Source organism: Natrix helvetica, assembly GCF_964273705.1.
Source record: "Natrix helvetica genome assembly, chromosome: 7".
NCBI lineage: Eukaryota > Metazoa > Chordata > Lepidosauria > Squamata > Natricidae > Natrix > Natrix helvetica.
This window is the reverse complement of record NC_138558.1, coordinates 20,827,249-20,854,465: the sequence shown is the minus strand read 5'-3', so window position 1 is coordinate 20,854,465 and position 27,217 is coordinate 20,827,249. Positions and strand designations below refer to the sequence as shown.

General features: G+C 41.9%; 1 protein-coding gene across 4 annotated transcripts in view; it reads left to right on the top strand.

The window, feature by feature from the left end:
* Positions 1-2,580: 2,580 nt before the first annotated feature.
* Positions 2,581-27,217, top strand: part of EMCN (endomucin) — a 47,451-nt gene continuing 22,814 nt past the window's right edge. For 2 of the 4 annotated variants that reach the window (XM_081959085.1, XM_081959084.1), the window contains exons 1-4: positions 2,595-2,909; positions 20,963-20,995; positions 24,498-24,533; positions 26,600-26,641. In XM_081959085.1, coding sequence (XP_081815211.1) covers positions 2,840-2,909; positions 20,963-20,995; positions 24,498-24,533; positions 26,600-26,641 — 181 coding nt within the window. In that variant the 5' untranslated portion in view covers positions 2,595-2,839. Of the gene's footprint in view, positions 2,910-20,962; positions 20,996-24,497; positions 24,534-26,599; positions 26,642-27,217 lie in introns of all 4 variants that reach the window. The other 2 variants (XM_081959082.1, XM_081959083.1) reach the window with 2 other exon arrangements.

The window sequence follows — 27,217 nt, the reverse complement described above, 5'->3', positions numbered from 1 at the left end:
TCAGAATACCTGCTTTGCCCAGATGCTGCAATATTGCTACACAGATTATTTCATAGTTATAAAGGCTGAAACACAATTTTTGGCAGATACCGAATAATTACTTGCACCTGTCCAACTTCAGCTTCTCTCTTTTTCATTGTTGATTTTACCTAACATAAAATTTGGATCAAGATGTAATTAGTGCAACAAGAAGTTGGGTTTGCATTCTTTTGGAAAATGAAGCCTTACATATGGCTTATATTTTGTTTCCAGTAAAAAAATATAATCAATATTTCCATTTAAAAAACAACAACAGCAACATGTTGAGGAAATTGATTCACTGTTTCCCTTTTAATTAGTCTGTTATACAATGTGGAACTCATTGACATGTAGTAGGGACCTTTGTCTGATAGTTTTTCACAAAATGCCTCCATTTAGAATAGAATAAAATAACAGCTGGAAGGGACCTTGGAAGTCTTCTAGTCTAACCCTCTTTTCAGGAGGAAATCCTATACCATTGGTTGTCCAATCTCTTCTTAAAAACTTCCAATGTTAGACCATTCACAACTTCTGGAGGCAAGTTGTTCCACTGGTTAATTGTTATTTCAGGAAATTTCTTTTTAGTTCTAAGTTGCTTCTCTCCTTGATTAGTTTCCATCCATTGCTTCATGTCTTGCCTAGGTGCTTTGGAGAATAGCTTGTCTCCCACTTCTTTCAGTATAACCTTTCTTTAAATTTCCAGTACAGTAACACAGCTTTAATGCCATAAATGTCCTATGGCCTGGGACTATTTTCATCATCTAATGCAGGGCTGTCAAACTCGTGGCTCATAGGCCAGATGCGTCATATGCTGGCCCCACCCACGCCCGGTTTAGTGAAGGTAGAAAAGTCACAACACATCACATGATGCTGCCATGACACAAGTTTGACCACCCCTGATCTAGTGGATAGTCTAAACTCTAAACCATGAAAAGGACACAGGAAGATGCTCCTGTTGAGGCTTGGTACCATTTGGATTCCACAAAAACTAGAAGTGTGGAATTTCTGTCAGCTTGATAATATACCAGATTTAATGCAACAAATTGATATGAGTAGAGCCAATACTTATTTTCGATGGGCTCCATATTTTGGGGTTGAAATAGGTGCCTTAATTCACTACAAAGCCAAATGTCAACTTACACAATGAACTTCTCCAAAATTAAAAAAAAGATATTGAACTTTTTAAATCCAGCCACTCTGGGCTTCACTTCTTTCATTCCTACCTTAAATTATGATATTGTTTTTAACAAAGGTGGCAATATTTTATTTTGGATGAACTCCTCCCTCCCCCAATATATATACAATAGTTTTTGCATTATATATAAATGTATACTATGAGTATGGAGAGGGGGGCGTCTGTCACATTCTGCAACTGCCATAATTTGTATACCTGTCCATTTACCCTTTTCCCTATAAATGTTGAAAAACCAATAAAAATTTTGTTAATAAAAAAAATAGTTTTGTATGTTCGTATGAAAACCCTCACGGAGTTTAATTTTTATTTGTTTGACAATACAAATAAATATTGCAAAACAAATTTTATTTGTTTGACAATATCCAGATGTGTTTCCCCTTTACATTTACATTTAAACTCCAGGAAATAATGTACCGAATCATTATCTGATATTAATAATAGACTGGATAAAATTTAACTCACACAACTGAAACGACATTTATCAACATGGAGGGCATTCAGTTGAAAAACAGGAGAGAATGTCACAATTCAGTAAAACCAAACTAAAAGATATCCATGGTCTTAGGCAATGTATAAAAAGCCTTCTCTTTTCTACTCCCACATATTCTAGATATATAAGTTGGCTGACATGGACATTTAATACAATACAATACAATACAATACAATACAATACAATACAATACAATACAATAGTAGAGTTGGAAGGTACCTTGGAGGTCTTCTAGTCCAACCCCCTGCCTAGGCAGGAAACCCTATACTGTTTCAGGCAAATGGCTATCCAACATCTTCTTAAAGACTTCCAGTGTTGGGGCATTCACAACTTCTGGAGGCAAGCTGTTCCACTGATTAATTGTTCTAACTGTCAGGAAATTTCTCCTCAGTTCTAAGTTGCTTCTCTCCTTGATTAGTTTCCACATGCAATCTTTCACATGCAAAGCAAGCAGTTTATTCCAGTTTTAATTTAGGAAGCATGGGCTTCCATTTTCCCCAAGGTACCTGCCTGAGGAAACTGACTCATTCTGCCTTAATGGCAGACCTCAGCTTCAAACCTTCTTGGAAACAGCATGTATTAAGGTAGAATTTAAAAGATGGCAGCCCAAATTGCACAACGCAAGCCTCTCCCTAATTGAAACAGCTCACCAGACATTCTTTTAAAAAGTTTGGAGAGTAATGGCAGTATTCATTTTGCTTTAAGTATGGCCATCCTTAAGTGCGAGGGAATGCCTTTTAAAATACATTTTCAACATTATTATCAAAGTGACCTCTTCTAAAGGGAGATCCGTTCCCTTAAGCAACCTTTCCTGACCTCTTGCAGCTAAAGAACAAAATAACGGAGCAACAAAAACACTGACGCCTGCCAAAGCAGAAGGAGTTCCTGTGAACGGGCTGAAACAATAAATCTCCTCCATGCTGAATTCCCGGAGGGAGGCTGTCGTGTTTCCTCCTGTTCTTTATCAAGGTCCCCCAAATAAGCAGGATGGGCAGTGGCTCTCCACAGCTGGCCTTACTCCCTCTTTCACTCTGCTACAAACCTTTCCCACCAGCTAATTAGAATCAGGTTGGGTGAGCGTGAGTTCTGGTCCTGCTGCTGCCTTTGGAAGGAGAGGCCTGGAGCACCCTGACTGAATGATGGCTGGGAAGTTGCGGAGCACTCTCCTCCTTTCCCTGGCTCTGTCTGGCTTCTTCTGCGAGGAGGGTAAGGCCTCAAGATTTCTTTGCTGCCCTTTCAGCTTTTCAGAGCAGTGGAGCTAGTTGCCATTTTGTCATATTGGATTGCAGTCATATTTGTTTGGGTCTCAGAAACTGGGCATCTACTATGAAGAAAAACCACATGGTTCTTTCTAAAAGTAAAAATACCTGTCTTTCCTATTTTATCAGTAAACTTTTATAGAGGACTAGCTCCTTGTAAACTAGCAGCAGAGGATAACAAATTATTGTACTTTATTTAGCGTATGGCGACTACACTAAAATAAATTGCTATTATTGTGTGGCCACTTTTTTATTTGTTTTCTAATTTTATGCTAGTAAGAATAAAGTGGGGAATAAAGCAATGTCCTTGCAAGAATAGAACACTCTGATCTGGGACAGTTTGGGGAACATGATGCAACTGGGATTGGAGATATTACCGATTCATTTCTTAATATTTATTATGGATTCTAGCGTTGGTGCCCTCTGTGGTAATCTTTAGTAATCAAAACAATAATCAGAAAGCAATTAGTACTACTCCTTTTCCAAGTGCTCTGAAAGAACTGGGGGCCAGAAATTTCATTTTGCAAGAAAGAAATTTGTATTGTTGTTGTTTATTCTAGTGGTGCCTTCTAAGTTGGTGCATAGTACCTTTTATCCTTTCACAGATGTTGGAATAGACCAACTGACTGAATGGCTAGTAACTATTGGAACCCTTGTGGTTAAAATAATTATGCAATCCTAGGTACTGAATTAAAACCTCTGCCTTTTGTTGCAAAAGAGACAGGAATTAACAGAGTTCTCACTGAAAATTCTGTTTGTATCTCAAAATTCTCTTGTATTTGTCAATACTGAGACCTAAACATCCTTGATATATCTCTGTCTGATATACATACATGTGCATAAACACGCTTAACATGGGAGAAGCATTTGTATTGATAAATATTGCATAACCGGTGTGCTTTTAAACAGTAAAATAAAAAGGGGTTGGACATGGGACAATTAAAAAAATTGTATTCACATGAATAAATATGTGTGGGGGCATGTATATATTGCTCAGGATGAACTGAGTAAATGGATAAATACCATTTTATTCAAGATAATAAACCTATTTTTTCTGAACTCTGGATTCTTACCCATATTCCTTTTATTGGTTAATAACTAAAGTTTGTAGCATGACAATACAGGATATGGAATCAAGGATTTAAGTTACAGGAAGACAGATTCCTGTTGAGTGTTATGAACAGGAAGAGCAATTCAGCAGGACATAATTAGAAGATAAAAACTCCTTCACTAGATATGATAATGGCTGGATAATGCCTTAATTTGGATCTCTACCTGGAGCAATGGGTTAGTTTTAATGGTCTAAGTAAGGCAATGAGTCACAGGGCAGCTACAGAAGGAAAATGTGGAAGTGCTTTGAAAGAGTTGAGATGTTTCCATCCATACCCACACTAAACAGAAAGAAATTGAAAGAAATTGAAAATTAATGTCCAATCTAATAGATACACACAATATAATTGTAGAGTTGGAATTGGCCACTTTAGGCCATTAAATTGATTTTGTAAAAGACCAGGTCTTATTTTCTTTTGGGCCCCAAAATAATCACTACGGCTTATTTTCAGGATCTTATTTTTTTCCATGTATGAGAGTCACATTTCTGCTTGCCTGCAGTAGGGCAAAAAGCCATGTGGCATGCCAGTGCCATTATCACAAGGCAGGGAGGCGGTGTGCTCCACATGGCCTGCACCAGCTTACCTCAGGGTCCCCGCCACCAGGCCACCCACGCCTGCCTCGCCTTACAATGGCAGCTCCAGCAGCTCCATCCATCAGGACCCTGAGTGGCTGCCAGTCCATTTTTTCTGCTTGCTCGTGGCTCCAACGAAGCAGGAGGCCGAGCAACACACTGGTGCCGCGGCCACATGGTGGATCTGTCCCATGCACTTGCACTGGTTTACTTCAGGGTCACCACGGCCAGGCCATCCATTCCCCGACACCTGCCTCATCACCTTACTGTGCCTCCAACACATCTCTCGGACTCCTGCTCCACTGAGGCCATGAGCAAGCAGAAGAAGTGGTCTGGCGACCTTGTGGTCTCCTGATGAACATGGCTTTTGGTGCTGCTGTTGCAAGGCAGGTGTCGGGGCATGGATGGCCTGGCTGTAGGGGCCCTGAGATCAGCTGGTAAGCTCCACCACCACCACCACCCCACCTCTCCTCATGGCCGTGACACCATGAGCAACCAGATGAAACGGGCAGGTGTCAACTGCACAGGTGGTTAAGTAGGGCTTATTTGGGGGTAGGGCTTATATTAGGCACATGTAAAAATATGATAGGGCTTATTTTTGGGATAGATCTTGGTTTTGGGGAAACATGTATATTTCCCCAACATGTATATTCTATTTTCTGGGTGCCCTGGCAATATATAAATATATAAATGGACATAAGCCATGAGATAATCTACAACCGTTATTTTTGCAAATAACGTTACATTGCCAATGTATTTAGCCATATAGATATATAGCCAGCACCAAATTTGCAAATCAATATCTATAAGCAAAATGTCATAGAGAGATCACATATATGTGGCCTACATTGTAGTCATTTAAGACTGCTATGCAACACTTTGGATTTAAGGTAAATGGATGCTTTGGAGCATAAAAGAACACCAATATACAACCTTTTAGCCATTTCTTAAGCTAGTCCTTTCTCAACATTAAGTGGCAGTAATGGAAAGCAAAGGCACAGCTTTTCAAGTGCCACAAGGATATCCTCCTCCTATCTTTTGAAGTCCTTTATTTTAAAAAAACAATAGAACTGCACAGAATTTCACCCCACTTAATGCAAGCACTTCTAATGGGAGATTGGTGTGTGTGTTACTTAAATATATTAGTGTGCTATTAGAATATAGCAGACCTTCAACCCCACACTTACCCCACACCCACTATTAGATTATAAATGGATACTATCTCACAAGACTACCTTATTTTGTGGCTGCCAAAACATCTCAATACTACACTCCTGAAAACAGTTTCAGCAGTAAATATTTTCAATGGTTGGTTTTGGAGAAGACATAAAATACGTTTTAACATATTTGTTCTCCATTTCAGAGACATCCATGGGTTGATAAATGGCGGACATTGTCCCACTTCCTTTTTACATGCATCAGAGGACCTTAAAAAGGCTGTGATCACATGACCACAATCCTTTTAGCCTTCCCCCTGAACGTCTGTCCCAAACTTCCTACCCTGTTTCCCTGAAAATAAGACCTGCCCGGATAAAAAGCCCAATCGAGCTTCTGAGCGCATGCGCTAAAATAAGCCCTCCCCCGAAACTAAGCCCTCCTCAAAAATATTGCAACGCAGCAGCAGCCATGAGGTGACCACGCTTGCTGCCTCCTTCACCTCAAAAAAGGCCAAGCGCTTATTTCGGAGGTCAAAAGAAAATAAGACCGTGTCTTACTTTCGGGGAATCACGGTAGTATCTCAATAAAATTTCTGTACCACAGAGGCTTAATGTTTTCCCCCTCAGATACATTTTATTTCTTTTCTTTTTTAAAATTTAGCCCTTTTAACCCAGTAAAAAAATGTATCACCCCCTTGCAAACACATAGCATCTGCAATCCCTCAATCAGCACAGATGTTTTTCCCTTCATTCCCAGCTCCTCAATTCTAATAAAATTATAACTTCTTAAATGTTATTCATAATAAGAGAATCAGTCTCCAGAACAGTTTCCACTGAGGTCATCTTTTGGGCTACCTAGCTGAAGTGTTAATACTTGAACCATTTTGAAGACCAAGTATAGATATTTTAATATTTTCTACAAGGAACCCAGAAATGGGGTTGGAGCAATGGGAAATAACAAATTCTCACACGTTCACTTATTTTTAGTTATAAGATCCCAGCTGTTGTTTTAGAAATTATTCTTGCATTTGTCCAAGAATATTTGATCTTGATATTAACTCTACTACTGCCTTTGGGTGTGTGTGTAAAAAATGCTACTTCAGTATCAGTTGTGGGACAGATAAGAAAGCTAAACTAGTTAAGGAAATTGAGGTAGATATATTTCAGTTGAAAAGGGAAATAGGATTAACCCCCAGGAACACATGCCTTTAGCTGATATATTCTGCCTCCCTAATAAGAACCAAGGAAGGCTAATGATTATAGACAACAGTATTTACACAGTATTGTCAAGATTGTGGGTATGGTGTCATGATCAAAGTCCTAACCCCTTTACACATCACTGCATGTATAAAGAGGGGAAGATTTTGATCATGCTTTTGTGCCTGTTCTTTTGCAGTTTTTGATGCTCCCTGATAGATGACCATGAGGGATAGGACCTGTCAAATTATAGGGTGTACTCATGGTGAAGAATAGAATAGAATAGAATAGAATGGAATAACAGAGTTGGGCGGGACCTTGGAGGTCTTCTAGTCCAACCCCCTGCCAAGACAGGAAACCCTACACTACTTCAGACAAATGGTTATCCAACATCTTCTTAAAAACTTCCAGTGTTGGAGCATTCACAACTTCTGGAGGCAAGTGGTTCCACTGATTAATTGTTCTGTCAGGAAATTTCTCTTCAGTTCTAAGTTGCTTCTCTCCTTGATTAGTTTCCACCCATTGTCCTACCCTCAGGTGCTTTGGAGAATAGTTTGACTCCCTCTTCTTTGTGGCAGCCCCTGGGATATTGGAACATTGCTATCATGTCTCCCCTAGTCCTTCTTTTCATTAAACTAGACATACCCAGTTCCTTCGTATGTTTTAGCCTCCAGTCCCCTAATCATCTTTGTTGCTCTTCTCTGCACTCTTTCTAGAATGTCCACATCTCTTTTTACATTGTGGCAACCAAAACTGAATGCAGTATTCTAAGTGCGGCCTTACCAAGGCATTATAAAGTAGTATTAACACTTCACGTGATCTTGAAGCTTAGGAAATAAATTGTCACTAACTAATAGACAATGAGAGAAATGTACTTTCGGACTTGTGAGATTCTGATAATGTAGCCTTACAATAAAGTAATATTAGCTCCTCTGCTCATGTTTCCTGTTTGGTCTATAGGTTAAGACAGATTGGGATTGGAAAGCATGATGCTTCATTCCTTTTTCACTTAGTGATCTTTTTAGCCATTGTGCTTTCTATATATTAGTGGAAATCAGCGGAATAACACTTTAATTGATTTTTTTAAAATCTCTCAGGAGCTGATGAAAAGAGGTATGCCAATTTCTCTGGAGCACTCCCCTTCCTTTGATACTCCAGTTTCCTAATGCGCAGGGTCTAGCAAGTGATAGAAAGCCTTATTTATCTTATTTTTGCAGTGCTGAGATGAAGACATTGTGAAGTTGCTTCACTGCCTGCTCAGTTTTAATTGTTTTCTTTATTAATTACTTTATTAATTACTCTCATGCAAAAATAAAATTTGTGCAGTGCATTGTAAGAGTGACATTAAAGGGTGAGGGGTGCAGAATGGCAATCCCTGGGGATATAAAAGTTCTCCAATTTATTTGGATGCTGTCTAACAAATAAATAATCTCTTATATTCTGGTTAAATCTGTGAAAGAATTTAGCTCAGCCAGATGAAAAAGGGGGGAAAGAAAAGGGATCCACTCCTTACAGCACTGAAGAAGGTATTTCAACAGAGATGTGTAATTCTTTCTTCTCCAAGCTGTTATAACCAGGAGATACCCTATTTTCCCCAAAATAAGACCTCCCTTGATAATAAGCCCAATCGGACTTTTGAGCGCATATCCCCAAAAATATTGCAACACAGCAGCAACCATGAGGTGACCACACTTGCTGCCTCCTGCACCTCAAAAATAGTAAGACTCTCCGAAAATAAGGCCAAATGCTTATTTTAATAATAATAATAATAATAATAATAATAATAATAATAATAATAATAATAATAATAATAATAATAATAAATTTGAATTTATTAGCCGCTCCCTCTCCACACAGGACTCGGGGCGGCGTACAATAAAACATATAAAACATAAAAACATATGTGCAAACACATAAACATCCAAATACACACATATACAAAGACATACATGCACGGAGGAGGTAACAAATTACATCACATTAGGAATGTTAAAAATCAGCCATTAAACTACCCCATTAATAATAACACAATTTAAAATTCAAAAGGACTGTCAGGAGGAATAAGAAAAAATTACGGTTGAGCCAGGCCAGATAATTGAAAGAGGTGGGTCTTCAGCTGTACACGGAAGGAACGGTGATCGGAAGTAATCCTGATGTCACGGGGGAGGTCATTCCACAGGGCTGGGCCCATCACAGAGAAGGCTCTGCTCCTGGGTGTCGCCCCCCGACACTGTTTAGTGGACGGCACCCGAAGAAGTCCCTCTCTGTGTGAGCGGATTGGTCGTAGGGATGTATGGGGCAGGATGCGATCCCGCATGTAACTAGGTCCTGTGCCATGAAGCGCTTTAAAGATCGTAATCAAAACCTTGAAACGCAAGGTCAAAAGAAGATAAGACCTGTCTTATAAGACCCTGTCTTATTTTGGGGGAAACACAGTATATGTCATCATTTGCACGTCTTGTCTTGACTAAATATAATTAGAACAGGTTAGCATATTAATTAAGGATCACCAAGGAATTGCAGGGAGATACAGAGACACAAACATACATGCATGCATACATACATACGCATTCATTCATACATATGTACATACATACACACCAGTGGTGGGTTGCAGGCGGTACACCCGGAGCACTGGATACCGTTCTGGTACGGTGATCCAGAGGGCCCATCTGTGCTTCTTACATGTCTTTAAACCCTTCGGCACTTCCGCGCATGTGCACGGCACGTACAACGCCTGCACGACGCTCCACCGAGCATCTGGAGCATCGTGGAAGCTTGTGGAGACGTCGCTGAATGGCAAGATGCATGTGTGTGCCACATGCATTCATGTGGAGAACACTGGGCCCCATTGCAACCGTACCGGTTGCAATGGGATCCGGAACCCACCACTGACACACACTAAACTTAGAGAAAGAAAAAAGAATGGAAAGACTTGCTAGACTGATGTCAGCCTTCCTGAGTATACCAGACAGGAAACATGACTAGATGAGCTAATTCTACTTTATTGTAAAGCTACATGAACAGAACCTTGCAAGTCCGGGTATAAACTTCCTGCTGCCACTTTTAACATTCTGATCAGTTAGGGTGGGTCCTTTCTAAATTTCTTTCTCTGATCAGTAACTCATTGGGGCTCCTTCCTCCCTCATCTGTTTACTAGGCAACATCTCCTCATCCCCCTCATCTTCTACACATTCCTTAATATGAGATTTGCAAATTGCATCTTTTAAAAGTCTCTGCCATGCTTATAAGCAAGATGACTGATCTGGTCATCTTCTGGTGTTCAAACTCATGGAAAACTGTGCTCCAGTGTTCCCCTTGTGAGAAGCTGCTACCTGGAGCACATGTAAGTGATTTCCTGTCTTCTCCTTACCTGGAGAGATTCCAAAGAACTGATCTACTAACTAATTCCTTGGTCTTTGCAGAGGGTATCTGCACTTTCACAGGGGCATCTGCAGTTTGCTATATCTCCCCTGCAAACTTTAGAAAATTAAATAGGAGTTGAGCTCAGCTTGAAGACAACTACCATTTAACTTGTCCAAGCATCAGCAGTTATCAATTATTTAGCCAAAACTGGTTGACCTTAGAAATCTGAGTAAAAACTGCTCCTTGAATAGGAGACCTTCTGGATATTCCATGACTCTTACATAGGTTGTTCAATATTCCCACAGCAGTGCAGTAACACTGCCAAGAAACTACAGGAGTTTACCTCAATTTAAGGGCATTTTTATCTTATTACCTTAAGCTGAAACCAAGAGAACTCTCAAAGTAAACCAACCATCCTCAACTTACTTCTCTTGATATTTAGGTGGGGAGGGGATTTTAATCATTCCTGACTCTCTTGCCCATGTGTTTATATTTGTTGTAGTAATGGATCAATACCATGACATTAATGCATTCAAGTTCCCTTGCCTTGCAAAGGGGAAGGTACAGGTGAACAGGTAGGATGGAAAGTAAGCCTCGTTTTTGGACTGGTCAAGAATGTATACATTTGGACTGAATTCAAAGAGGGTTACAAATATTTGAGCAAAGAGGTTTGTATTTTCAAACTTTGTCTTGTTTGCAAGTGCATATTTATTCATATACATTATGTCCACAGCTATTAAAATTTATTGCAGCAAGCCTACTTATTTGGATAAGATATACTAACACTAAAGCTACTTTAAAAATAAATCCAGTTCTTGAGACGTGCTGCTAGTAATCCAAAGTGCTCACACAATTATCTTAATCTCATTTGTGTTGACCCAATATTTTTCATAAATTAGAGATGAGAGTGACCTTATCAACTTAAGCAAATTATCTGGTTATTTCCCACAGCTTTCTACAGGCTAGGTTTTAATTTAAGTATCTTACTTAAATAACCAGAATTTTTGCTGGTCATTTTTTCTCCTTCCAAGCTTAACTAGTAAGTGCCTGTATACTTTTGGGGTTATGTCATTTGAATGAAAAGTTTTACAAAATGGCATTTTCTTTCCTAAATAATAGACTTGGTCTTGATAAGCCTGGTATATTTTCTCCTCCTTCGCTTATAATTTTCTGATTGTGTGTGTGTGTGTGTGTGTGTGTGTGTTGTATTTGTGCTGATAAATAAATAAAGGGAGACTAGTATAGATCTATTTCAAGCTATTTAGCTCTCATCAGCTAGCCATACCCTTACTGGGATTCGAACTAAATCGAGCTAATTCAAACTAAATCGAACTGATGAGAGCTTAATAGCTTGAAATAGATCTATACTAGTTTCCCTTTATTTATTTATCAGCACAAATACAACACAAATATAAAAAGACAACATTAAAAATAAAAATATGGTTTTCTGCCTGGATGGTCTTCTGTAATGAGCCGAACGACAGAAAGAGGGAGTAGTGAGCTTTCTCCCATATTTGGGCATACCAGGGGTTGTAACACAAATACATCATACATACATACATACATACATACATACATACATACATACATACATACGTATTTGTGTTACAACCCCTAGTATGCCCAAATATGTATGTGTGTGTGTGTGATTGTGTGTGTGTATATGTGTTGTATTTGTGCTGATAAATAAATAAAGGGAGACTAGTATAGATCCATTTCAAGCTATTTAGCTCTCATCAGCTAGCCATACCCTTACTGGGATTCAAACCTGGGCTGTATATATATATGAATGATAGAAAGGGTTGGAGCCTAACACATGCAAATGAATGATTTTGCCGTCTTGAAAACAAGTCCCATTAGTTAGTCTCAATTCTTTTGAGAATGTCTTTAGCAACAGTTCATTTTAATCACTGTGAAAAAAGGACTGCAATATCTAGCCACTGTTGCTTTCTCTTTCCCCATCTAGAAACCAAAATATCTGCCATAAACAAGAGAAAAGGCAGGTGGGCACTTTTCTTCCATTCAGGGACAGGTAGCCTTCACAAATTATAATAGTCTATTTATTATATTGTGTTTGACCTCGGGAGCCAGGGTGGGCATGACCAGGGTAGGTGTGGCCAGCTCAATATCACCTGTGGTGGCCCGAGCACTTTGCCAGTGAAAACAGGCTCCTGAGCTCCATTTTCAGCTGCAACGGCCTCCTGCAACCCTCTCCAGTGAAAATGGAGCTTGTGGGGGGGGGGGTACACATGGCCCTCCCAAGCTCCATTTTTGCTGGCAGAGGCAGCAAACCTTTGTGGTTTCTAGGGCAGCCCCCACGGGCCAGATCTAAGCACCTCGCCAGCCGGATCTGGCATTATAGAAAACCTGCTGGATGGCTAGATGCCTTCCACCTATACAAAAAGAGGAGAAAGTCAAAGAACATGAGGAGGAGGAGGAGATTATTCAAGCATTTTTAGGGATGATAACCTTTCAGAACATAACAATATAATCTGATGCACTTTGGTCATCAGCCACTTCTTCTTTTCATGTGTTTGGGAAAGGACTTTCTTGGATGTCGTTCATGGTGGAATAACATCCAGGGTAAAAGCAAGATTAACATTCTCTCTGTAAAGCTGCATGTGGGAATCTAATGCTGCTTGGTGATTCTAACACAATCATTTTCCTCCAGGAACAAAGCAGCTTAGGTGTGGTATCATGAGCATATAAAAGATAACAGGAAACTCTAAAAATAATTGCATTATGGGAGCATTTGCAGTGACCCTCTTCAGGCAGTACACAGCTTAATCACATTCTTCTGGTAGAAGTTAGATGTTAAGGTCAAGCTCGTTACATACTAAAGTGAGACTGAATAATACGAAAACAACCCCAGACCTCATTTGTCATACAGAAGAGCTGTTTTTCTCTGCCTAGAATGATAAATACTGTTTTGATTTTTCTCATCTATACAAGGACTGGCTGATACAGTACTTCTAAACGTTCTCAGGTACACATGATCACAACCAGGGACATGTATCTCCATTTGGGGATGCATAGGCTACCTTTGAGGCAGAGAGGCTGTATGAAATCATGGATGAAGCCAAGTTTGAATTCTCAGTTTGGTAAATGACTTTCATCAGGCATCGCTTCTCAGCCCATTCTTTTGTACAAGATTCTTGTGGGGATATAATGATAGAAGAAGCATCTGGAGTAAGGGCAGACTGTATATATGCAGTGATTCATGAATAGGGAAATGATGCTAGCTTTTCTGCTGAAAGAATTGATGGAGAGAAGGAAAGAGGTAGAAATAACCCAAAGTTGGCAGAGGCTTTGGAGGTCTTCTAGTCCAACCCCCTTCTCAAGCAGGAAACTATACCATTTCAAACAGGTGGTTGACTAATCTTTTCTTAAAAACCTACAGTGATGAAGCACCCACAACTTCTGAAGGTAAGCTGTTCTACAGGTTAATTGTTCTCACTGTTGGGACATTTCTCCCTAATTCCAGGTTGCTTCTCTCCTTGATTAGTTTCGATCCATTGCTTCTTGTTCTTCTTTTGGGTGCGTTGGGGAATAGGTTGAGCCTCTCTTTTTGTGGCAGCCCCTGAGATATTAGAACACTGCTATCACCCCTAGTCCTTCTTTCCATTAAACTAGAGATACCCAATTCCTGCAACCACCCTTTATATATTTTAGCCTTCAGTCCCGTAATTATCTTTGTTGCCCTTTTCTGCACTTTTTCCAGAGTCTCAACATCTTTTTTATATCGGGGTGACCAAAACGGAATGCAGTATTTCAAGTGTGGCCTTACTTACTGAGCTAACACTTCAAAAATATCCAAACCTTGAGCCATGAGTTCTCCCTCCAGTTGACCAATAGGAGAGTAGAAAATCAGGATTCAGAAAAGGTCTCATTATTCAGCTTTTGGAGTAAAGATTCCCTTGCTCCTGCTCTACACAAAAAACATGAAAATGCATTTCCAGTCCATGTTTTCATTAGATGTATGCCTTCATCTTTGCAAAAAGACCTGGGAGATGGTGGCGAGTCCTCATGTTTCTGCTAAATAGCCTCAACTGGCTATGTTGCAGAAAGATAGTGTGGCGGCATATTTGCAAGCAAGCATTTTTCACCACAGCTCTAATCATGGTTTTCGGTTACATTTTAGAGCTACACTATTAAGTGTGCATAGGGAAGAAAGTAATGGCTCACTTGAGAATGCAGACTCACAGGCAGGTAAATCTAGAACTTAATCTATGCTGATTCAATACGCAGAAGAAATCCACTTGAGCTCAGCTGTTCATAAAGAAATTATGAAAATGACTAGAAATTTGAGTGGGTAGGTCAAGATTGGGTTTGTTGATCTGACAGCCAGCATTCTTTCTCTAAAATAGTTCTTCATCAAAAACTTACGTGAGCAATATCTTACTTGAACCCCAGTGTCATTTAGGCATAGTAGAGCAGAGCAAACCAGTAGAAAATGACTAGCTTAACCTTGTTACACAAACACTCTCTCCCATTGTTCTGATTTCAGATCAACTAGAGCAAGGGCCTAGATCCGTGATGGCGAACCTATGGCACGCGTGCCACAAGTGGCACGCGGAGCCATTTGTCAGGGCACGCGAGGCGCTGCCCTGTCAGCTGAGTTCACCTTTTTAAAAGCTATTTTTCGCCTTCCCCAGGCTCCAGAGGCTTTATAGGAGCCTGGGGAGGGCGAAAAGAGCCTCCCCCCCCGGAATGCTTAAAACCGCCCTCCGAGCAAACCGGAAGTGACTTCCGGGTTGCTCGGAGGGTGGTTTTAAGCGCCCCAAAGGCTTCAGGGACCGTCCGAGGCTTCCCTGATGCCTTCAGAGCGCTTAAAACGACCCTCCGAGCAACCCGGAAGTCACTTCCGGTTTGCTCGGAGGGTGGTTTTAAGCGCTCCAAAGGCTTCAGGGAAGCCTCTGGACAGTCCCTGAAGCCTCCGGAGGGCCTCCGGGGGGTCGGGGGAGGCTCTTTTCACCCTCCCCAGGCTCCTATAAAGCCCCTGGAGCCTGGGGAGGGCAAAAAAAACATGTAAAAATGGGGGTGGTTACGCGTTTTGCGCGCATGCGCACTGGGGTGGTCGCGCGTTGCATTATGGGTGCGGCACGCCCGCACTTGACCCCCCTGCGCTCCCCCCACTTGTGGCATGCGAGCCAAAAAAGGTTCGCCATCACTGGCCTAGATTAATGCACAGAGATACAGTCCTGGTAACTCAAATAGGTTCTCTGCCTCCATGCCCTTGTGCAAGGGTGTCAAACTCACGTGACGTATTGGGATTTTCCCCCTTTGCTAAACTGAACAAGAGCGTGGCCAGTGATTGATGCATTCAGCCCAAGGGCTGGGAGTTTAACAGCCCTGCCCTAGTGGTTAGAATGCAGTACTGTAGACTACTTCTGCTGCCTGCCAGCTGCCTGGAATTTGGCAGTTCAAATATCACCAGACTCAAGGTTGACCCATCCTTCCATCCTTCCCAAGTGGGTAAAATGAGGACCCAAATACACAGAGCTGTAAAGCACTGTGAAGTGCCGTGGTGGGATTCAAATAATTTAACAACCAGTTCTTTGCCCTAATGATTTCTTCCAACAACCAGTTCACCAAACTGATCAGAAACTTAACAACCTGTTCTCCCAAAGTGGTCCACACTGGCTGAATCCCACCACTGTTGAAGTGGTATATAAGTCTAAGTGCTATTGCTAGTGCATCCCTCTCTGGCTGAATAAACAGGCTTTTTAACACAAAGCACACATCATGATAATCTATAGGCAGGTTTAGGTTTAGGTTTATTAAATTTATAGACCGCCCCCTCTCCCCGCAGGGACTCGGGGCGGTGTACAGACCGTTCATATATAAAAACAACAAAACATGACATAAAACACCAGACATAACAACGCAAACATACAGTCTGTAAATGTAACCCAAACTAATTAAATAATTAAAACAATTCTAAAACCAATTTAAAACCCCAAAATTTAAAAAGCCATCCAGGAAGGTCAGTAGTGAGTGTTACTTGCAATTACAATTAGGCCAGGCCGGCTAGTCGAAACAGGTGGGTCTTGAGTTTCTTACGGAAGGAGCGGAGGTCCAAGGTAGTTCTAATATCGGGGGGGAGGTCGTTCCAGAGGGTTGGGCCCATCACAGAGAAGGCCCTACTCCTAGGCACCGCCCGCCCGCACTGCTTAGCGGAAGGTACCCGGAGGAGTCCCTCTCTGTGAGAGCGGATTGGTCGCAGGGATGTGTGGGGTAGAATGTGATCCCGCAGGTAGCTAGGTCCCGAGCCATGGAGCGCTTTAAAGATGACAATCAGCACCTTGAAACGCACCCGAAAAGCCACAGGTAGCCAGTGCAGCTCGCGCAGGAACGGTGTTACATGGGAGTACCTAGTACTCCCCATAATAGCCCGCGTGGCTGCATTCTGAACCAGCTGGAGCCTCCGGGTGCATCTCAAGGGGAGTCCCATGTAGAGAGCATTGCAGTAATCAAGACGGGAAGTCACCAGGGCCTGAGTGACTGTGCGGAGGGCGTCCCGCTCTAGTAGGGGGCGCAATTGGTGCACCAGGCGAACCTGGTGGAACGCCCCCCTAGCCACGGCTGTCACATGATCATCTAGCGCCAGCCGGGAATCTAGGAGGACGCCCAAATTGCGTGCCCTATCCACCGGGGGCAGTTGTTCCCCCCCGATGGCCAGAGATAGAACACACTGGCTAAAGCGGGGCGCCAGTAGCCACAGCCACTCCGTCTTGGAAGGGTTGAGCTTGAGTCTGTTGTCACCCATCCAAACCCGGACGGCTTCCAGATACCGGGACATCACCTCGACGGCTTCATTGGGGTGGTTCGGGGTGGAGATATATAGCTGAGTGTCATCTGCATACAGATGACACTCAACCCCGAATCCTCGAATGATCTCGCCCAGCGGTTTCATGTATGTGTTGAACAGGAGAGGTGAGAGGACCGACCCCTGTGGCACCCCGCACGTGAGCGGCCTCAGGGTCGACCTCTGCTCCCCCGTCAACACACATTGCGTCCGACCGGAGAGGAAGGAGGAGAACCACCGTAAAACGGTGCCCCTCAACCCCATCCCCTCCAGCCGACGCAGTAGGATACCATGGTCGATGGTATCGAAAGCCGCTGAGAGATCTAACAGGACTAGGATGGAGGAACAACCCCCATCCTTCGCCCTCCAGAGATCATCCACCAACGCGACCAAAGCTGTCTCAGTGCTGTGGCCGGGCCGAAAACCGGACTGGAGCGGGTCTAGATAAATAATTTCCTCCAGGTGCCGAGGGAACTGTTGCGCCACCACACTCTCAACAACCTTCGCTAAGAAGGGAAGGTTGGAGACAGGACGATAATTGGCTAACTCTTCTGGGTCCAGAGAAGGCCTCTTAAGTAGGGGCCTCACCACCGCCTCTTTCAAGGCGGCTGGTAGAAACCCCTCCCTCAGCGAGGCATTCACCAGTCCCAGGAGCCAGCCTCGTGTGACCTCCCAGGTTGCCAGTACAAGCCAGGAGGGACACGGGTCCAATAAACATGTGGTGGCCCGCAGTCGCCCGCGTAGCCTGTCCATATCCTCGGCGGCAACACAGTCAAACTCCTCCCAGAGTGGTACCTCAAGACTCGCCTCCGGTGTCTCCCCAGGATCACTGAAGGGGACCCATTCACTCCGGATCTGAGCGATTTTGTCCTGCAAATATTCCCCAAATTCCTCTGCCCTACCCTGCAAAGGGGCTTCCCGCGGCCTCTGTGAAAGGAGGGAGCGGGTCACCCGAAACAGGGCGGCAGGGCGGTTTTCTGCGGACGCAATAAGGGTGGTGTAATATCGGCGTTTAGCCACCCTTAGTGCCACAACGTAGGTCCGTAAATGGGCTCTTACCTGTGTTCGGTCAGATTCGGCGCGAGAGGATCTCCATCTGCTCTCTAGGCGTCTCTTGTGGCGCTTCATCACCCTCAGCTCCTCGGTGAACCAAGGGGCCAGGGTGGTTCGCTGCCACCGGAGAGGCCGCAAGGGCGCCACCCGGTCCAAGGCCCCGGCCGCCGCACTATTCCATGCGGCCACCAGGTCCTCCATCCGGGAGCGGGTCAGGGCTACAGGAAGTGGCCCAAGCTCCATCTGGAACCTGTCAGGTTCCATCAGTCGCCTGGGGCAGAACCATCTAAGATCTTCTGTTTCCGCCTCCCCGCGATGGGGGGTAGCGTCAGGGAAGTCGAGTCGGAGAAGCGAGTGATCTGACCATGACAGGGGAGTAATAACCACATCCCCTATTCCCAGATCACTCTTCCATCGACCAGAGATAAAAACAAGGTCCAGCATGTGGCCTCCCTCGTGTGTGGGGCCCTGAATTATTTGGGTCAGGTCCAAGGCTGTCATGGAAGCCATGAACTCCCGAGCTACCTCGGATGATTCACCCGTCGATGGCAGGTTGAAGTCCCCCATAACTAATAGTCTGGGGGTCTCAACCGCCACCTCCGCAATCACCTCGAGGAGCTCTGGCAGGGCCGCTGATGCATAGCGAGGAGCCAAGTATGCAATCAGCAGGCCCAACTGACTCCCTGGGCCCCATCTCACACCTAGAGTCTCACATCCGGATATCTGAGGTACGACGAATTCTCTCGGTGCCAGGACTTCCCGTATAATGACCGCTACCCCGCCACCCCTACCCCGGGCATGAGGCTGATGGAATACACGGTATCCTGGTGGGCACATTTCCACAAGGGGCAAACCCCCCTCGTGGCCCAACCAGGTTTCCGTGATCCCTGCAAGGTCTGGCTCCCCCTCAGAAACCAGATCATGGATGAGGGGGGCCTTATTAACAACGGACCTTGCGTTACATAACATCAGCCTCATGCCCCGGCTCTGTAAACCCTGACCACCTAGCGTGCGGGGGTTGGTACAAGCGACCGGGTGTATCCAGCGCCAACGGTCTCCCAACCGACTGCAGAATCTTCTTCTTTCCTCGCATCCACCCCTTCCTACGACCGTTGGGATATAGGAAAACATACAAGAATCTACAGAGATGAATAAATGAGATGAACTTTAGAAACTCCTCTGCACTTGAGTGCAGCATGAGCCCAGTCTGATTTAGCTCACAGTAAATGTGCCTAAGATTGCTGCACAGATTAGTTAATCAGAGTGATTAATCATCTAAAGCTTGAATTGCAAATTGGAATTGCCTCTCAATTTATTGACAATAAACAAAGACTCTGGGATGAGAAACACTTAAAGGGCGTCCATCACAGCAGGCATTCAACTTGGCTGCTTAAATCCCATTAATTTCACTTGCTTCTACACCCACCCAACATCTATTCTGTGAGCAGCAAGGCATTTCTATAGGGGCATAATCACTTCTGCCTGTTCTGGATATTTAAGCAACTCCTTTGGTGTCATAATACACATGTTGAAGTAAAGATTGCAATTTACACGGCACTGAAATTTTCTGATCTTTCTTAACTGCCAATAGACTTTTCTTGTGCCTGAGTTCTCTACTATAATTTGCTTTTCACATGATAATATCTGCCATATAATTAAGCCTTTCACAGCAGATTGACCCAGTCAAGATGTCAAGCACTGGGCCATTTAAATATATTTACTGGGGGGGAAATGCTAAACTCAAAAATGTATCCCAGCTGGTTGCAGTTGTACAATCATGTTACTTTACTGCTACTTACAGATGCAGGGTTAGCAATAAGTACCTACTTACAAAATAACCCTTTTTCTTATTTCTATTTAAAAAGTATTGCATTTACAACAAGCAAACAAATTATTCCTCTTTTTGGAAACCGAAATCTTTCTACTGTTAGTATAATAGGTTTAGCTCAAATTTTTAAAAAATCATATGATTTTCTCTATACATACATTCTCTATACATACATACACGGTGCAAGTAAAAATGGCCACAAGTACAGCTCAGTTCCTGGGGATTGCCTGGACACAACCATGCAATTTTCTTGGCAAGACTGTAGAAATGTTTTGACATTGCTTTGTTCTGAGATGTTTATTTGGACTTTCAAGTCTAGTCTATAGCCCTGAATTTTCAAGTATTAACTAGGTTCAACTCTCGTTAATTTTGAACAAGGGAGACACTTGAAGGCATGTTTCCTTTACTTTTTAGATGTGTGTAAAAAAAAGGGGGGGGAATATATCAGGGCATGCTACTCCCTGAAGTTATTTTGAAGCACTAGACTTTAATGAAACAGAATGGCAGAACATGTGACAGATAAATGGAAATGGTTCACATAGCTCAGAGTAACTGTGCAATTATAAAGAGATGTAATCCACCTGGCTAATTTAAAAAGCGGTTGGACAAATATATGAAGAGGTGATGTCATTATCAGGATTGATCAAGATCAAAGGCAGGTTGGTTGGTAAAAGGAGAAATTAAGTTTGTAATTATTTCAGCTGTTTTATTAATGATATAAATGACTAGGCATGTTTCTTGTTTTTTTCAATTATGTTCTATATCATTCAAAGAATTACTGATTATTTAGATACAGCTCAGCAGAATATTTGTTTTCATCCTGTGTCATCTTCTTAATTGCTAACTAGATATGTGACAGAATTGGTTCAAACTTATGTTTTTTGTTTGTTTTTTGTATTTTCTACAGTTACCGTATCCAATAGTATCCAGCGAACTACTGGTAAGTAAAAACATGTAACCATATCATCAAAACAATGGCATCAATTGAGATCTCTTTGTATTCTTTTTTATTCTGGAGAGTTACTTACAGTTATTATAAGCTAAACAAGTCAGTTACTCTCCCCCTATAAAACTGGGGGAGAGGAGAGGCAGTCTTTATGTGAATCTAACTACCATAAGATGATTTAATAACTGAAGCTGTGGAGCATCAAAACATTAGTAAAGAACATCTACAACAGAGCTGTCAAACTCCCAGGCCACGGGCTGGATGCATCACACACTGGCCACGCCCACATCCAGTTTAGTGAAGGGGAATAGTCCCGATACATCACATGATGCCGCCGTGATGATGTGAGTTTGACACCCCTGATCCAGAGGTGGGTTCCTACCAGTTCGGACGAGTAGGTAGTAACTCGGCCGGACACACACCTGAACCGGTTCTATCGGCGGCGCCACCAGTGCCGCCATCTTGTTTTTTGCTTCTGCACATGCACAAAAGCAATTTTTTTTTACTTCTGTGCATGCGCGCGTAGCGTTAATCAAGCGCGCACGCACCTGAACCGTGTCCCTGAGCGAACTGGCAGTAAAAGAAGCCAGAACCCACCCCTGCCCTGATCTATGCACTACAATAAGAATTTGAAATCTGTAAAGTAATCCTATTAATCTAAATAACAAAATGGGCTAGATCCTCACATCTGTAACTTTAACCTTCTCTAATATTTAATAGAGATAGCTAGTACTTTAATTTGATCTCAAAAAGCATAAGACAGCTAATTGAAGAATAACAACTTTTATTGATATCCCTTATCAATGCAGCTATCATATGTGCCTGTATAGTTAACGGGGGCACTGCCCTCCACTAGGCTATGCATTTACATGTCAGTGATGGGATTCCATTGATGATTAGTATTTCTGCATGGCTGAGAGTTTGTACAGAACCATGTGGAAATTTTCCAACAAAGCCCTTTCAGGACCTTGGAGAGCACATTGCAAAAGCTACACCTAAGAGGCAGATTCCGCACCTATCTGAGGATTTTCGAAGATCCGGCAAAGCCAATAAATCCTTTTTAGCTACACCCCTTAAACCTAAAGAACCCCTAACCCTTTCCTAAGCATTAAACTCATGCATAGCTGGTAAATTATGGGGGAATCATCAGAATCTGAATTACCGTATTTTTCGGAGTGTAAGACGCACCTTTTCCCCCCAAAAAGAGGGTGAAAATCTGAGTGCGTCTTATACACTGAATATTTTTGGCCTCCTGAAACCCTGCCCCCTTCACAAAAATGGACATGCAGTGGGCTTGGGAGGTCTGCAAAGGCTCCTGAGGGCTGGGGAGGGCAAAAACAAGCAAAAAATGGGCAGTTTTTTGCTTGTTTTTTCCAATCCCCAGCCCTCAGGAGCACACTACAAGCCTCCTAAAGGCTATGCATGCCCCTTTTTGGCAAAAAAACAGGCCCATTTTCATGAAAAACTGGCCATTTTTTGCTCGTTTTGCCCCTAGGAGAACTTTGGAGGCAATCAAACTCCTTTTTTTCACAAAAAACGAGATGTGCAGGGGTTTTTGGAGGCCTGCAGAGTGCAAAAACCTTTTTTTTTTTAATTTTACGTCTTCAAAATCTTGATGCTTATACTCCGGTGTGTCTTATCTTCCAAAAAATACAGTATCTTCAAGCTGAGAAGGCACAAACAGGGATGATGAGGGCTTCCCCAGAATTGACATTGTAATGCATTTACTATATGCTGAGTTCTTTACATCTTTGCTAAACTTCTGATTCTGTTGATATGACATCCAGCAGTTCCCTTATGCCAACTATTTCACTGGCTGGTAGTCAGTTACTACAAGAAATTAAACAGCCAGGATGGTCAGTACAGTTGTGACACTATTGGACCAGATTAATTTATCACATTTAGCTCCCCCTGTATAATGTTTATTCTAGGTAATCCCCTAAATAATGTGCAAGTAGAAAAATAGGAACCACCTTTGGTTGGAAGGTAACAGCACTCCGTGTACCTTCAGCATTTAGTCATGCCGGCCACATGACCATGGAGATGTCTTCGGACAGCACTGGCTCTTCAGCTTTGAAATGGAGATGACCACTGCCCCCTAGAGTCGGGAACGACTAGCACATATGTGCAAGGGGAACCTTTACCTTTCTAATGCATAGGATTTCAACAATGCTGAGTGGGCAACATGGAATTTATAGCCTATAATACAGTTTCCATGCTCTCCATCCAGCATAGTTAAAATCCAGTGCATTGGAGAGCACAAAATTGGGGAAATTATCTCATTCCAATTAATCCCAAATGATCCTTATGAATTTAAATGGATAGTCATGAAAATGTTTTACATTGCAAAATGCAAATAAGGTTATGAATTGATTTTGTTAATTGATGCCTATTTTGCTGCAACATTAGTTTACATTTCACACATTTTTTTTTAAATTTTACATATTTTAACTTAAAACCACACAATACAAAGCAGATTATATACCTAAAGACTTGGCAGGCATATTCTCACATTATATATAGATATAAATTAATTATAGAGAGAGATTTTTAAAATCATTAGAAAATAGTTCAATAGAAGGTAGTACAGCCAATAGAGTTATGTTAGGCAAATTGGTTAGTAAATTACACTGTCACAAAATACAGATGTCATGAAATCAATTAGTGTTAATTTGGGCTGTTTTTGTGAACCAGATGGAACAGTATAGTCATAGCAATCTGAAGAATGTAATATACGTCTAATTTCCTTATAGACTTATTATATACTTATCGTACCCCTACACACACACACACACACACACACACACACACACACACACACAATTTACTATATATATCACCTTCTTTTGAACTATTTTCTAAAGATTTTAAAAAGTTAGCAATAATAAATACCAGCTAATAATAAACAGGTTAATAAAATTTCATGTTTTATTATTTTATCTCTTTAAAACAGATGTTGGGATTTGAAGATATTTTTGTTCTAACAAAAATATTTTTATTTCTATAAATACTTCATCCAATATGTAGTCACTTGTATGAATATGCAATATTAGATTATATATTTATATGTATTTATATATACATAGAAAGTAGATGATAGATAGATAGATAGATAGATAGATAGATAGATAGATAGATAGATAGATAGATGATAGATAGATGATAGATAGATAGATAGATAGATAGATAGATAGATAGATAGATATGCAGATAGGTATTCCTATATTTATACCATATTATTGTTCTTAGAAAACCCTGGGTTATCTTTCCTGAAGCCTGCATCTAGCAATAGTGTTGTTTTCCTGAAATTCCATATATTATTATTATTTGTTCAAATGATGTCATAGTTTGGAATCTGAATATAACTATATTGCTATTATTCAGGAAGTAAGAGTTAATGCTAAAAAAGCATGCTAAATTGTGGGCTATTTATTCAACTTGATTGGTAGTTTAAAAGTGCATTATAAAATTGTAATCTTTAATATGCTTTCTATAGGGTCTCCCATGATAAATATCACTTCAGCAGCAAAAAGTAAGTTCTTGAATAAACAACTGCTTGAAATCCTGCATTTAACTATACATGTTGAGCTAGTGAAAATATTTTAAAAGTTGTTATCAGTGTCTTGATCCTCCACTGATTGCATTAAAGGCTTTATTATATTTCTTTTAAAAAATATGTTATTGGATACTGTTTCAAGTGTAAATTAATACTCTCCTCAAAACACAGACAGGCGATCATTTGCTGCTGGGGAAAGCATCTTTTAAAAATCAATATTGTTCTGTGGCAATGATTTTATCAAAATGATCAGACCTCAAATTTGTTGTTGACTATTCCCTTTTATGCAAAGATTGGATCACAACTAAAATCTTTAAACTCTGCTCTCCCACATCCTTGTCCAGTATTCTACTTTGGAGGTGGGGAGCATGTAGGGAGAACAATTTACACTGAACAGGGCATGGGTGCGCAGCACGAGCCTGATGCATATGGGTTGTAAACCAGTAGTAAAACGGGCAGCAACCCACCCCTGTACCAGGCATATTTTTTTTCTTTACCTCATTTAGTAGTAGACACACCTGTTTCTACAAGGCATTTTTAATAGTAGATCCACACAGCTAGTGGGTACTCATGGAATAAAGGAAAAGCGAAGTACAATAATAGGCTGAAGATAGTGTGAAGAGAAATGGCCCCAACACCTGATCAAAGCCCTGACATTTTTATATGCATCACAAGGAGATTTCGATTTTTTTTAAACCCTCCATGCTGCAGACACTTCTGCTAGGTTTGGAATAAGATCCTGTCAGGCTTCCAAGTAACCCACCCAGCCAAGTAAGACTCCGAAGCAGGCATTTCCTCAAAGTTCCATTTTATTAGAGATGTCATATTGACACATCTAGGAAGTCTCTCAGGTTTTCCCCACCCAAAGGAAAGTCAAAGTCTCTTTCCCTGCACCCACATGTCCATCACATGGTCCAATCAAGGCACCATCCTAACTGGAGTTGTTTCCCAGTCATGCCTCTCCAGGTGGAGGCTGAACATCAGAGATGATATTCAGCAGGTTCTGACCAGTTCTGGAGAACCGATAGCGGAAATTTTGAGTAGTTCGGAGAACTGGTAAATACCACCTCTGACTGGCCCCGCCCCCATCTATTCTCTGCCTCCCGAGTCCCAGCTGATCGGGAGGGAATGGGGATTTTGCAGTATCCTTCCCCTAGAGTGTGGAGGGAAGGAATGCAGTACCTTCCCTTGCCATGTCTGCCAAGCCATGCCATGCCCACCAAGTCACACCCACAGAACCGGTAGTAAAAAATTATGAATCCCACCACTGCTGAACATCCTTGACTCCCAGTGAAATTTTTTTTGTTATGGCTATACATCTCACCCCGTCACCATCCAACCCCTCTCCCTCGGCATGCCCATTCACCAAGTGTGGCAGCCCTGAAAGATGTCCTCCAGGGCTGACAGATCCATCTGGTCGTCTGGTCAAAATGTGCAAATGGAAAGACAGAATGTTGCTGTCTTTCAGAAAGAAGAAATAGCATATCTCACCATTTTTCTGTTCATAATCAGGCACTCAAAGCATATGAACAAGCAATTTTTAATGACATTTCTCAGAAAAACCCATTGGATTCAGTGAAATTTACTGGGCAGATGCCTAACTTTTATTAACTTCCATCTGGAATTTTTATCATGCAGGGGAACTGGGAGTCAGCAGTGGGAATATGAACTGTCTTAAGTCCTCCTACCCCACTCCTTTGCTCAGAACTGCCGCCTCCTAAGGCTGTTTTGCACTGAAGAGAACAGTAATTCAAAGGAGCAATAAAAGTATCCACGTTTGAAGGAAAGGAAATAATTTGTTCTGCAGCAGAGCAAAAAGAGTGCATATTAAAATAATGAAGCTAGAGAAGTTTCACATATTGATACAACAGCACGAAAAGGCAATGTCAGTAACTGTAAGATAGAAACAGAATAGTACATTTAAAACTTGCTTTCAAGTATGCTTAATTTAAAATAATGTATTGCCTTTTCCAAAAAGATATGATCACTTTATCTAAGAAGCATTAAACTTACTGTGCATTTTCTGTCTTTCCTTTCCAAAGGTGCCACTTCGATGAGCACAGCTGCAACTATTACCATTAAAGGTAATGTTTTAGCTTTGTGTAATATTTAGAATACTTCTAATATTTTATTTCTGTCTTAATTCATATCTAAACATTTTCTGGACAGTATGGTACATAAAAGACCAAAAAGAAAGTTGTGTTGTTGAGTTACAAATAAGTTAGAATAGTGTGCTATAAGTTAACACCCAAGCCCCAAGCATCACATAGTTGTCATGTCAGAAGCACCGAGGCACTTCCACCTTGAAAGGATTATCTGGTGGCATCACCATTGTCTATGTGATGCCCACTTGGGGGGTCCTTTTATGTCCCCAGCAGGAGCTGGAGCAAGGGATGGGAGCTCACCCAGTCTCACAGCAGCACTCGGATCTCAAACACAATGTCAACTCATAAAGCACTGGCATGTTCTGGGAGGGCAGTTCTGGGAGGCTCTAGATACTCCCATGTAACACCTCTCCTGCACGGGCTGCACTGGCTTTTCAGGTGCGTTTCAAGGTGTTGATTATCATCTTCAAAGCGCTCCATGGCACAGGACCTAGTTATCTGCGGGATCGTATCCTGCCCCTCACATCCCTTCGGCCGATTCGCTCACACAGAGAG